Below are 13104 nucleotides of genomic sequence, written 5' to 3'. Positions count from 1 at the left end.
AAGAGCGGGTTTCCAGGTGACGCAGACCGGACCTCCAGAATAGGGGTGGCCCTTTATCAGGCAGCGCCCCCCCACGAGCCCCATCACCCCATTCCACTTCCTGAAAGGGAAGACCCCCGATTCTTCGAAGGTAGTCTAGCGCGGGGTGGGGGCGGACATGGCCTCCGCGTTCTGAGGGGAGAGCCCAGTTCTGAGCCCATGTCCCCGCACGTCCGAGGTCCAGGCCCCCACCTTGAGGAAATGCACTTTTACGAAGATGGAGCTGGATTCTAAGGGGAGGCCCTCATTCTAAGGCGATAACCCCAAATGATGAAGACAGCCTAAAATATTCCCCGAGATACCTGGGTTCTCCATTACGGGTGCTGTCACCCAAAAACTGAAAGGGATTCCCCTGGTTCAGACCTTCCAGGGGTTCTGATCCAGCACCCCTAGTCCCTGGAAAAAGCCATTTGTATCCCCTCACAGGGAGAACACGGCCCTTCAGAGGGGCCCTCTGGCTCCTGTGTCAGGGACCTGACTCCATTATCTCATTTCTCGCCCCACCCCTTATCCCTGTCTGAGACACCTCACCTGGCACCTCCTCCTCTGGGTCCCCCAGCGGCCCCCTCACCTGGTGCCCCGACATCTGGAATCCTCAGGAGCCCCCTTACCCTGCACCCCAACTCATGGGACTCGCAGCATCCCTTTTATCCTGCACCCCCACCTCTGGGACCCCTGGCAGCCTGTTCTCCTAAGAACCCTGGCAGAGCCCTCATCCCACACAACCTCATTCCTGGTACCCCCAGCGCCTCCTCATCCCACGCTCCCTACTCCTGGGACCCCTGGCAGCCCCTTCGCCCTACGCCAACGACCCTAACCTCCCACCATCCGCTTTGTCTTGCAGCGGCCGAGCTCCAGGGTGGGCCTGGAGCCTGTGGCCCGCAGCAGAGCCTCCCTGCTCCTGCCCGTTGGGGCTCCGGAAGCAGAGCAGCCGCCATGCACATCCCCGAAAGCCTCCAGGACCTGGCTGACAGCGAAGCCGTGCAGTTTCTGAAGAGGCCAAAAACGATCCTGCGGATCTTCGCAGGGGTGAGGCCTTCCTGTGGCCCGACTGCCCTGTGGGTGACCGGAAACAGGTCTCACCTCTTAGACACAGCGCAGAGGGAGTGGGGGCCGAAGGGGCAGACGGGGAAAAGGAAGCAAAAAGGTGCTAATAACCGAAGTCCCCTTTGACCGAGCTCCTCACCGTAGGCCCTGCGCTATTCTGAGCACTTATTACTCTCGTGGGAAGAAACGACCTTTCAAAGTAGGTGCGAGGAGCCCCGTTTTTGAGATAAGAAAACCGAGGATCAGAGAAGTTCAATTATTTTTGTAAGGCTGCGCTGTCCAAGGTGGTGGCCACAGGCCACACGTGGCTGGCGGCTCTCAGGTTGGACAGCGCCGGTCTCGAACTTCTGTCGTGGCAGAGAGTTCCACGGGCCCGTGTTAGCCAAGGTCACACAGTAAGGGACGGGGCTGGGATTCGAACCGGGGTCTCTGAGGTGCCGGGGCCTGTTCATTTTCCAGACGAGGGACTAGGAGAGGAGCAGTGGAGGAAGAGGAAGTGTCCAGGGGGAGGAGGAGAGTGTACAGCGTAGGCCTAAGATGCCCGGCGTTGGGTGATCGCTGTGCCGGGTGCCGGGCCACGAGAGAGCTTACAGGCGTTTGTTTAAGCATCGCTGTATTCCCAGAGGCAAGACATCTGGGCTCGAATCCTCGTTCAGCCAACTCTGCTCTGTGACCTTGGGCCGATCACTGCTCCTCTCTGGACCTCAGTACATGAGGGTCAGGGCTGTCCTGCCACCGCTGCCCTCCTTTGACAGAATTGGAGACTGAGGCCCAGAGAGATAACACTCGATCGGGGTCATGGCGGTAGCTGGGGGTTCCCTGGATCCAACCCAGGGTCCTAACCCAGAATATCTCCTTTCTACCCCTTCTGGAAGGGTCAGAGGCTCCTAGAGGCCTGGCTGAGAATCCTGGCTCGGCCACACACTGTCCGCATAGGGTGACATCCTCCTCCGTTTGCCTGGGCCAGTCCCGATGTAATTATCAGTACCACCGCCTTTCATTCTCAAAAGGGCCCTGTTTTGTTTAATAACTTCCGGGTCACCCAATGTCTGTGTGACCTTGAGCAAGTGACTTGATTTCTCCGAACCTCTGTACCGTCATATGTAAGAAGAGGATACTAACATTCTGCTCATGGGAAGGACAGTAGTGAAAATGAAACGAGTTAGTGTGTAAACGGATCAGCACGGGCGGGCACGTGGCAAGTTTTCCTTAAGTAGAGAGTATTATTGAGACAGATCATTACTTGTGAGCAAGGAGATAGTTTCGGGCGCCCAGGGTGACGGGAACTCGTGTCCACTGTTGTCTTCACCCAGGGGAAGAGGGAAATTATGAGTTCCACATCGTAAGTCCAGGTCCCTCGCTGACGCTGGCTCTTCTGCCCCTCACCATGACCCGGTGACATGGGCATTCTTACTCCTGGTTGACCCAAGGGAAAACTGAGTCTCACAGAGTTTGAGCGACTTGGCCAAAGACGTCACCCAGCTGATGAGCAAGTCAGAAGGAATCACGAGCCTCCAAAGCTCCAGAAGGAAGGGTGGGCGGCGGGGGAGAAGGCGGCCCAGCTGGTGCAGACCGGTGTGGGGAACGGGGAGGGAAGGGCTCCGACCAGACCAGCGCGCCAGACGGTGCGGTCACAGACTTTGCCCGCGCCCACACCCTCCCTCCCTTCCAAGCGCCCCTCCTTCCCCCTGGCCTGGCTCCTCGGTGGGGACTCTGGGCAGCTGGTGCGCTTGTCCTCAATACCGCCTACCAGCTGGTGCCTTAATGATGAATCTTTGCTCCCTCCCTGGGGACAGGCCAGAGAGGGCATGGAAGGAGGTTTGGGCTCAGGCTTCCGGGGCTAGGGTCCTTCCAGCCCAGCTGGCTCCCTCCCCACAGGCCGAGGATTTCGGGATCAGTGGACAGACAACCCACCGGCCTAGAAGTCAGGCAGGCCGGATCTCAATCCCCCTCCTCCACTGACTGACCTTGAGAGGACACTTCCCCTCTGGGACAATCGTGACAACTATCATTGGGTTCAAGCCACCCCCACCCCCACCATGCCCTCTCTTCGCATCACCAAGTCAGACTGGGAAACTGAGGCTCCCACGAAGTGAGTGATTTGCCCAAGGCCGCACAGCTGGCAGAGTCAGCCGTGTCTGGCTCTTTCCATCCCACCATAATGGCTTCGATTTATCAACTGTGAAACAGAAATGAATTAGTAGCATCTAACGCGTGGGGCTGGTGTGAGGCTTCGGGGAGACGATGCAGGTAAAATGAACATGAGCTCAAAAGTGATCGATGGGCCTGTCCTTGACCTGGCTCTGCCTCGGACCACCTGGGCAAGATGCCAGCTGCCCTTCGGTGGATTCGGTTCTGCGGCTCCGAAGCGGAATGGAGGCGAACACCCTCGGTTAATGCCAACATGCAGGACGAAGTGGGGGACCCGTTGTCATCATCATCATCATCATTATTCAGAGAAGGCAATTAAGACAAAGGGGAGAGGAGGACCCACAGAGACTGAGGAGTTAGGGTTAATCCCTTTCCTCTGCCGGCCCCACTCTGAAGGGCAAGGCAAGAGCAAAGAAGAAAGGCCCAAGGTCATTCACTCCCTCGACACGTTTGCTCGGTTCCAGTCTGGGTGCCGGGGAGAGAGTGAGAAGCGTTCCACATGGACCCCGTCCGGCAGGAGTTCGAATTCTAATGGATTCCCCTACCCCTCAGCTACTCCCTCCCTTGCTCCTGTCCCCAGCACTGCCATATCAATCAATCCCCAAGTCTGATTTTAAGTCCTAAAGGTCACTGGATTCCCCAGAGCCCCGATCTCAGCCCAGGCCTCAGCATCGTTTACCTGGGCCCTCCCACCAATCCCCTCTCTGACCTGCTGGCCTCTTGTCTTGCCCCCTCCAATCCATCACGACCCTAGAGATTTGCTCTGACTCCCAGGTCCGCCCCCGGCTGTCCTCTGCTCAGAACCCCGCTATGCATCTAAGTAAATCCAAGTAAGAAATTTCACTTTCCATGGCCCGTAAGGCCAGGCCCCTCTGTCTGGTGGTCCAGGCCTATAGAGTCGGGCCACCACCCACTTTTCCAGTCTCTTCTCGCACCAGATCCCTCACGGGACATTCATCTCCAGTCCCCAAAGGAGCCACACTCGGCAGCATCTGGTATTAGCACATGGGCTCGTCCTTCCAGAGTGCCCGTCCTCTGTCCACCTGAGAAACTCCATTTTTCAGGTGCAGTTCCGATCTGCTTCCTCCCGAATCCAGCCCCTCAACTTCTGTTCCTGCTCAAACCTCGCCTGCCTCCCTGAACGCCCCTCCCAGCCCCCGCCTCCTCCCAAGCCTCCCAGCCTTCAGTCTCACCCCCTCCAGCCCATCTCTGCGTGGCCCCAAAGGGGTCTTCACACATCCAGAGCTGCTCCTCCCCTTGCTGGGGCTCCCTGTTCCCCTCCTGCCTTTCTCACCCTGCAGCACTCTTTGCGGGCACCCCCTCATCCAGAAAGCCCCCCTGCACCGCCTCCCCGTCCTCCCCCAAACACACACAAGCCAGTTTCTTTCACATTTGGCGGGGACCTGGCCACGCTGCACTGTGACTGGGGCAAATAACCGGGCTGATGATTTCCCCCGACTGGCTTTGGTAGAAACCGTTGGCTTCGCGGTGTCTCGTCCAGCTGGAGGCCGTAGAGCAGGGGGTGAAAGCAGACGCTGGAGCCGGACACCGTGCTTCAGCTCCAGGCACTGCCACTTAACCACTGACTGGGCGATACTGCGTCCTCAGTTCCATGACCTGAAAAACGGGGCTGTCGCTAATGCTTGCACCCTCGGGCGGTCGTGGGGATGACCCGGGCTAGTGCCCGGGAGCACTTCAGTGGGGCTTCATGAATGAACGCCCTGGAAGACGCGCGGAGCCGCGGAAAAGCGCTACAGCGTGACGCAGACAGGTGCCCGGCAAGAGGCCAGGGGCCACCCTCGCAGTGAGGTTCTGTTCGCTTAAAAAAACCCAAATGTTAATGTTTGTTACGTCCTGGGTGTTCGTTACGTTTCTCTCCGTCCTCTCCGTGTTTTTAGACCATTTCACAAATTTATTTAAAAAAACAAATGGAATTAGCCAAGCTGGGAGGGAGGAGGGAGAAGCTGCAGGGAGAGGGGGGAGCTGGGGAGGACGATGGAAGCATCATGACGGCAAGTACTTACTGAGCTCGTCGTGTGTGCCGGGCACTGTGCAAAGCACTTTATCTCGGTACCTGTGTTTGGTGACAGGTACCAGTTTGGGGTGGCAGAAGGGGAGCGTGGGTGAGGCGGGGTGATTGGGGAGAGCACAGACCATGCAGGGCCTCGAAGGCCAGGCCAAGGGGCTGGGCCTTTGTCCTGGGGCCACCAGGGAGTCAAGGATGGCTGTGAGCAGTGGAGGGCAGGGTGAGGATGGGCTGAGAGGCAGAGACTGGAGGCAGGGAGGCTAGGGAGGAGGCCGGGGTGAAGGCCTGGGGAGGAGAGGAGGCCGGAGCTAGGGTGGGGAAGATGGGTGAGGGGCAACGGGAGGGCCGGGCTGGGAGGCTCTGAGGACCTGACAGGGAGGGAGGGGCCAGAGCCACCCCGTGGGTGCGTGGCCGGGCTCCACCCACAGGTCGGGAACTCGACAGGACGTATGGGTTCGGGGAGACGCCGAGCTCCGCTCCGGGCCCCAGGCATCCCTCCCACACCCGCAGGTCTTCTCGCTGATCGTCTTCTCGTCTGTGCTGACCGACGGCTTCCAGAACAAGACGGACTCTTCAAAGCTCCACTGCGTCCTCAACGGCAACAACGTGGCCTGCAGCTTCGCCGTGGGCGCCGGCCTCCTCGCCTTCCTCAGCTCTTTGGGCTTCCTGGCCCTGGACGCCCACGAGGGCCGCATCGCCAGCACCCGCTTCAAGACGGCCTTCCAGCTGCTGGACTTCATCCTGGCCGGTGAGCCCCGGCCCACCCGGCCGAGCTGCCCTGCCCGGCTCCCCGCGCTGCCTGGCTCCCGGGCCCCAGGACACCGCCATTGACCCCCAGCCAGCCTCTGACTGTCCCCCACCGGTGACCCAAAGCGTTTACACTTGCAATTTCCTCCCCGGGGAATTATAACTCTTCCTTCAGACTCCTGTAAGGTTGACCTCTTCTAAGCCCCAGGCCAATTCCAGAAGCTTCCCTTCTGGCTGGCCTTTTCCTCCCATTCACCTCCCTCCTTCACGACACACTTCTTGCAAAGCCTCGGGGTGGCAAGAGGTGGAGTTCGGGGCCCCCAGCCAGACAGACCTGGGCTCCAAATCTCAGCTCAGGTGCCTCCTTGCCCTGTGCGCCCTGGAGGGGCTCCCCGACCCCCAGCTTCACTGGGAGCTGGGAGGAAAAGCCCACCTTGCAAGGTCCTTCTGAGGAGGGGACGCCCATGGTGATGTGGACCTTTCCTGGGCACCTCCCCCGTGTCATTTCCCCCTCAGAACCACCCAGGAGGTAAGTCCTGCACTTGCGCCCACCCACAGAGAAGGGAGAGGGCTCTAAGAAGCTCATGTCCTTGGCGTACAGCTGCTGCCGATTCTAGGCTCAGAGCAAAGTCCCACCTCCGTCTCCATTAGCCAAGCACCCTACGTAGAGCGTGGCACTCAGTAAGCGCTAAATAAATGCACACTTCTTTTCCTCAGGCCCAGGGCTCCTCCCTCTCCATCTAGTCTCCCCCCGCACACCCCCATCCCAGGGCTGAGGGGTCCTTCAAAGGCCGTGGAGTCCAGCACTGTCCAAGAGAACTTTCTGGGAAGGTAGGGACGTCCGGTGCCCACGCTCCCCAGTGTGGGCACCGCAGGCCACATGTGGCCACTGAGCACTCGAAGTCTGGCCGGTGTGACCAGGGGCTGCGTTTTGTTTTGTTTTTTTTTAATTCAATTTTCATTGATTGAAATGTAAGTACCCGCGTGTGACCAGAGGCTCCACTCCAGCGCGGGGAGTGGGGAGAGGCCGCTGCAGACCCAGCCTGGCCCCCTGCGCTCGCGGCGGCCCTTCCTGAGCCAGCTCTCCGCCCCCCTTCTCTCCTGCGCCCCGCAGTCCTCTGGGCCGGCATCTGGTTCGTGGGTTTCTGCTTTCTGACCAACCAGTGGCAGCATTCGTCACCCAAACAGTTCCTCCTGGGGAGCAGCAGCGCCAAGGCCGCCATCGCCTTCTCTTTCTTCTCCGTCTTCGTCTGGGTGAGGACGAGCCCCTCGCGGCCGGCTGCAGGGCGGGGTGGGCGGGCTAGAGCACCTTCTCCCTCACCGGCTCCCTGGGCCCCCACGGACCCCTTCTGAGGCTCCCAGGCAAGTCGGAAAGCGGGCGCCAGCACTGGGCATCGTGCAGGTGTCCTTGTCCGGTGAGGGGGTCCCTCTCCGCCCTGTCCGGCCCGCGCCGGCCTCCAGCTCGCGCTTCTCTGCCCACAGATATTCCAGGCCTACCTGGCCCTCCAGGACCTGCGGAGCGATGCTCCGGTCCCCTACAAGCGCTCCCTGGACGAGGGTGGCGTGGTGCTCACAACCCTCTCCCCGCCTTCCGCCGCCAGCCCCATCAACATGCCCGCCGCCGGCCCCAACAGCCTGAGTTACGCCAGCTCTGCCCTGTCCCCCTATCTGACCACTCCGAAGGTCCCCCGCCTCGCCATGATGCCCGACAACTAGACACCCTCCTCCGCCTCAGTAAAGAAGGGTTTCTGAAAACAGCCCTCTGTCCCGGTCCTGTCCGCTCCTCTCCGCGGCCTCGGGTGGCCCAGGGTGGGGAGAAGTCCTATGAGGTCACCCCAGGGGTCTCTGCGGGTGGTCCGTACCAGGTCCCAGACTCTCCATCCGGGAACCAGCGTGATAGCGGCAGCATCGTGGTCACAGGAAGGGAACACATCTTTCGGGTCTGTGACACATCGAGGCCTTTGCTCGCTCCTCACACCAGACATGGAGGGGTGTACGAGGCACCCCACTGGACAGAAGAGGAAACTCAAGTTCAGGGAAAGGAAATGCTAAGAACCAGGGCCACCAACCCTGGGACCGGCCCCCGAGCTGACGCCGAAACCCAAAGCCTTTCACTCATCTCGGTGACAAGGCTCACAACTCAAAACGGAGCTGTGCGGGGCGTCCCTGAAGGAACAGGGTGGCGAGTCCGTGGCTGGGGTCGGGGGGCCTTTGAATATTTGGAAGGCCGTCTTGGGGAAGGTGAAGGGGTTTTATTCCAGAACCCAGGAGCTCATCAGGGACTCATAAGCACGACTGCCTGCAGGGTAACCCCTGCGGATGTAGCACCCATTAAGGGAGCGGTGGGGACAGGGCGGCCATCACGCGTCACCTACCGCTCAGCACCACGGGCCCCGGAGCCTGGAGCCACACTGTCCGATTGAAATACAGTGCGAGCCACAGAGGGAGAATTTTAAATAGTCCAGTAGCCACATTAAGAAAAGAAACGAAACAAGTGGAATTTGTATATATTTTATTTAACCCAGCATATCCAAAATATCGCATTTCAGCGTGTCGTCAGGATAAAAAATTATTAGGTAGCTTCCAGTCTCTCATACCATGCTTTCGAAACCCTTTGCGGATTTTACATCTCGGTTTGGACTCGCCCCATTTCAAGTGCTAATGTCGCACGTAGCTGATGGCTGTGTTGGACGGTGCAACTCGAGAACCTTCCGTTTTTTTCTAGAACATTAGACATCCTTCTTATGTGGAATTAGTTGGCAACACATACAAAAATATATATATATATTTTTAATGTTTTGCAGGCCAAACGGAACACACTCACGCAAGGGTCACGGTGGCCGGCGTCCATTTACAAACTGGACAAAGGGATGGCAGTTTGCGGAGAGTCGGATGCGGGTTCCGTGGTCCCTTTGTGCGGTTTCCTGTGTGGCAGGCCGCGTGCTCAGTTCTGGGGGGACGGAATAAGTAGGGCGCAGCCTCTGTGGGCATGGGGGGTGAAGGGAGAGATGGCGCGGTGCAGTGGGCACCACGCTGTGGGAAATGGAAGGACTCGGCCCCAGTCCTGGCTCTGTCGCCAGCTGGATTAGCCGGGACGTGTCACTTAATCTCTCTGGGCCCGAGCCGTGTTGGCTGGAAAACTAGAAACTCAGAGCAGACTGAGATGGATGCTCCCCAGACTACATTCGAAACATTCCAAAGGTGCCACCTCCCCACCCCGGCCCGCCTAGCGGCCCCGTTCCTATGTTTTCCTATCAAGCCTCTGCGCCCCGCTCCTCAAAACAGGTCCCTTGGCTTTAAAGAAAGAAAAACAAACAGCAGTGACTAAAGACACAGGCTCCGGCTTCACCCCACTTCTGCCACTCACCCTCTGGGCCTCGGTTTCCTCTCCCACAGGGCGCCCCCCGCCCCCGCCAGGGGAGCTGAGGCCCAGTGGGCTCCTCCGTGGAACCCACACTGCCTGGCACTTACGAAATGCGCAGGTAACGCCAGCTACATGCCCTCGGAAGTTTCTAGAGCCGTCCTGTGGGAGAACTGGGGGGTGAAGGAAGGTCTCAGCGGACATCTGGGGAGTCTGACGAAAGCCGGGGGCCAAACCCCCAAAGCTGACAGGGCAGGTAACTCAGGGGAAGGAAGCAGGCCGGGTATGAAGTCAATCTAGAGGAGACTAGGAAAACATCTCTTTCCTTTTGACTCCGCCAAACAAAAACAAAAAACAACCGTGTCAGCCCGATAATAAATGGTGACAAGCCCTCAGCCAAGGCGTGGGGACTGTGATGGAAAAGCTCACATCCCATCCATTCAGCCCCAGCCATCTGCTGCCACCCAGAAACAAGGACTCGGCATTGTCAGACTGATGGATTTTTTTTTTTTTTCAAGAGAAGCCAGAAATTCAGATTTTAATGCGAAACTCTGGTTTTTAAAGACTGGCAACTGATTTTTTTTTTTTTGGCAAACAGAATAGCTCAGATGAGGGTGGGATGGGGGCTGCCCGTTGGTGACCTCTGAAGGTTGTCTGCAACCCTGAGATTCGGGGGAATAGTCAGGGAAGTTCTGTGCCAAGATAGGAAGAATCTTCGAGATTTTTTTCCTCCAAAGTGTCTTCCCCGGTGGAGCCATGAACAGTCAGGGTGCGGGTCAGAGACTCGGGGAACCTAGTTTCTCATCTTCCTGCTCCTCCCAGGCCTCAGTCGCCTGCGGACAGTCAACGGGACAAAGCAAAAGCAAGAGAGAGGGGCTGGGGCGGTACCCCACAAACGCCAGAGAGAGGGCGAGGAGGAGCGAAGAGAGAGGCATCATTTTCTCCGATTTATTTCAAGAGAACAAAGAATCGACCATCAATTCTGTACAAAAACATGGCGGCAGGGTCAGGGTCACCCTCGGGCCAGCCCCCTTCCTATGCCCAGCCCTCCACCCTGCTTAAATTGCCCCCAAAATGAGGACAAGACTAAAAAACCCCAAACTCTGGGAAAAAATTATCATGAAAAATCAGGAGAGGCCTTCCCTCCCCTCCTCCCTCTCACCGAAACACAAGTTTGGGGGTGGGGGGGCTGTGTTCATGGCAGCAGGCGGGGGAGTGAGGCCGGAAGGCGGGTGTAGCAAATTTAGTGTTTGGCAAACAGTGGGCTGGGCCGTAGGATCTGGAAGGGAGCTGAGGGGCTCGGGGAAGAGTAAAGATCTCCAACGCTGCACCCCCACCTTTCCATACAGGACCCTCGAAACAGTTTATAAAAGTCGGGGCCAGAGAGTAGAAGAGAAAAGAGTCATCAGAATCAAAAACTAAATAGTGGAAAGATTTTTTTTTTTTTCTTCTCTAAAAAGCAAAAAAAACTACAAACAGCCCAGGTCCTGAGCTCCCCAAGTCTTGGATCCTCCACCGCCCTCTGAAACCCGCAGGAGGGGGACGGGGAGTGGGGAGAGGTTGGTTCTTAAAAAAGTCACCCCTGGACAGGAAGGCCCTTGTCTTTCGTCGCCTTCCTCTGCCCCTCACCGCCACCGAGCAGAGGGCTGGCGAGGACCAGGGCTACGCTGGCAAACTCAGCTTCTTCCCCTTCAGGACTGTGAGGAGAGAAAGGGGGTGGGCGTCATCACGGGGCCCCCGGAGGAGGAGACAGCCCCCCACACCCAGAGCAGGGGCCTGGACAGTGATGCGAGGAGGTTCGACCTCAGGACGCTGGCTTGCAAACTGGGGGGATCGGCCTGAATTACTGACGGGTGGGGTGGGGGGACCCTAGTCGCATCCTAGGGGCCGAGCGAGGAGGTGAGAGGACACCCCATTTCTCCCGGTGCCGGCTGCCCCTCTCCCACCCTCCAGGGACTCTTGGGCTGGACGCTTGGGATCCTGGAGGGAGCTGGGGTCAGAGGGTCTGGCGAGGCTGGCCGGGGGAGCCCACTCGCCCCCCGCCCTTCGTCTAGAGGGGCCTCGGCGGCTTCCAGGCCTCTGCCCCCCTCTCTCCTCTGTCCTCCGCACCGACCAACTCTGACTTCTCAGGCCTCAGGCCCCTGCTTTAGTCATCGTCTCCTGTAAGGGGTCCCCCCGGACACTCCCCGCCCCACATAAAGGAGCCCCCGTGCCGTCCACGGCTGCTCCCCGACACGTCCCTGGATCCTTCTGCCACAGCCCTCCTCACTGCTCTCACTCATCGCTCTTCACTTGTTCATTCGCCATCCTCCCCGCCAGAATGTCACGGGGAAGGGAGGGCCTCGTCCACCTTTCTCTCGCTGTAGTGTAGTCACTGGAGCCCAGCCCAGCCCTGACTAGGGATGTAGACTGTGCTCAGTAAATGTGTGGTTGGTTGAATGGATGGATGGATGGATGAATGAATGGATGAATGAATGAATGAATGAATCTGGGTGGGCCTGAGTCCCTGAGGGTGAAGACAAAGACCAACGGGCACGGGGGAGGCCTCCCCTTTTCTGAGCACTGCTGGGGCTGGGAGGTGGGAATTCCGGAATTTTATGGGTATGAGACTGAAACCCTATGGATCTAGAACCACAGGCAGGAGAGGGCTTAGGACAGATTCCATGGGAGGAGACGCCAGAAGCCACCCCTGCCCTTCTCTTTGTCCTGTCTCCTCCTGCAAATACCCGGGGGCTGGGGAGAGGGACGCCTGGCCTCTGTGTGGTCCAGGGAGGAAGGACCGCTCTGCGGGAAGGCAGCCCCCGCCTCGCTCTCTTCCCTCAGAGACTTGGGGCCGAGGAGAGCGACTTCTTGGTCTCTAGGGAGGCTGAGGCTGGAGCGCTGAACTCCTAGGGGGGCGGTGAGCCTGGGACCCTGGGATCTAGGAGAAGCAGCTTCTGTCCCCTGAGTGAGACAGGGCGGGAGCTGGGGAGGGAGCGGGGCCCTTTCCGGCCAGCCCCCTTTGTGTGGCTACCTTTGGTGATGTAGAGGTAGAAGAAATCGCAGTAGAGGACCGTCTGGACTAGGCCGGCCACGATGGCGATGAGGTCGAAGAAGCCCTCGAAGTGGTAGCGCCAGATCCAGTTGAAGAGATAGAGCGTGCGGTAGACGCCCAGCGCGAACAGGTAGTGGCTGGTGATGGTCTCCGCCTCGCCCGTCTTGCTCACCATGAAGAGCTGCGGCAGGATGGCCACGGACTCCAGGTAGATGGAGAAGGTCCAGAGGATCTGCGGGGAGCCCGGGGAGCAGGGGGCAGAGGGCAGGACGAGGCGGGAGGGGACAGGGTGGGAGAGAAGGCAGACTGTAGTGACAGGTGCAGACGGTGACTTTGGAGAGAGAACGAGACAGTGATGCCTGCTGGGCATCGCCCGTGTTCCAGACTCGCTCTGCCCACCGCATGTACATTCTAACTTAACCCTCACAGCGACCCCCTGGGGGAGGTGCTATTATTATTTTTACTTATTTAACTTTTTGATGCGAGGCCACCCTTGGTTGACCTCACAGATTGCAAGGACCTTGTCAGCTTACAATCCTTTATTTTTTATTTTTTATGCCTACAGCACCTGGTCTTCCTAGGTGGTCTCCCATCCAAGTACTAACCAGGCCCGACCCTGCTTAGCTTCCGCGATCAGACGGGATCAGGCACGGTCAGGGCGGCATGGCTGTAGACAGGAGGTGCTATTATTAGCACCCG

At 58.6% G+C, this 13104-nt stretch overlaps 2 protein-coding genes and 1 non-coding gene across 3 annotated transcripts in view; 1 reads left to right on the top strand and 2 right to left on the bottom strand.

Annotated features, from left to right (window-relative positions):
• Positions 1-26: 26 nt before the first annotated feature.
• On the top strand, positions 27-8608 carry SYNGR4 (synaptogyrin 4). Its single transcript, XM_006905064.2, has 5 exons — positions 27-130; positions 884-1068; positions 5774-6011; positions 7125-7264; positions 7493-8608. The coding sequence occupies exons 2-5, from the start codon at positions 976-978 to the stop codon at positions 7724-7726; spliced, it is 705 nt and encodes a 234-aa protein (XP_006905126.1). The 5' UTR covers positions 27-130; positions 884-975; the 3' UTR covers positions 7727-8608.
• Positions 8609-9869: 1261 nt separating this feature from the next.
• The window catches only part of KDELR1 (KDEL endoplasmic reticulum protein retention receptor 1), a gene marked incomplete at its 5' end in the record, with an annotated part of 7369 nt that continues 4134 nt past the window's right edge, over positions 9870-13104 (bottom strand). Inside the window, 2 exons of the mRNA XM_015591719.2 lie at positions 9870-11068; positions 12385-12637. Of these exons, the coding sequence (XP_015447205.1) occupies positions 11034-11068; positions 12385-12637 (288 nt within the window). The remainder of the gene's footprint in view (positions 11069-12384; positions 12638-13104) is intronic.
• Positions 12962-13080, bottom strand: LOC112482257. Its single transcript, XR_003047239.1, has one exon. It is a non-coding gene; the product is annotated as a 5S ribosomal RNA (ribosomal RNA).

The sequence above is a fragment of the Pteropus alecto genome, unplaced genomic scaffold, assembly GCF_000325575.1.
Source record: "Pteropus alecto unplaced genomic scaffold, ASM32557v1 scaffold41, whole genome shotgun sequence".
Classification (NCBI taxonomy): Eukaryota; Metazoa; Chordata; class Mammalia; order Chiroptera; family Pteropodidae; genus Pteropus; species Pteropus alecto.
This window is presented reverse-complemented; position numbering and strand designations above follow the sequence as displayed.

Coding starts and splice junctions, on each gene's coding strand:
- SYNGR4 (XM_006905064.2), top strand. CDS start 976: ATGCACATCCCCGAAAGCCTCCAGGACCTGGCTGACAGCGAAGCCGTG. Junction 6,012..7,124: donor GCTGGACTTCATCCTGGCCG/GTGAGCCCCGGC, acceptor TGCGCCCCGCAG/TCCTCTGGGCCGGCATCTGG. Junction 7,265..7,492: donor TCTTCTCCGTCTTCGTCTGG/GTGAGGACGAGC, acceptor CTCTGCCCACAG/ATATTCCAGGCCTACCTGGC.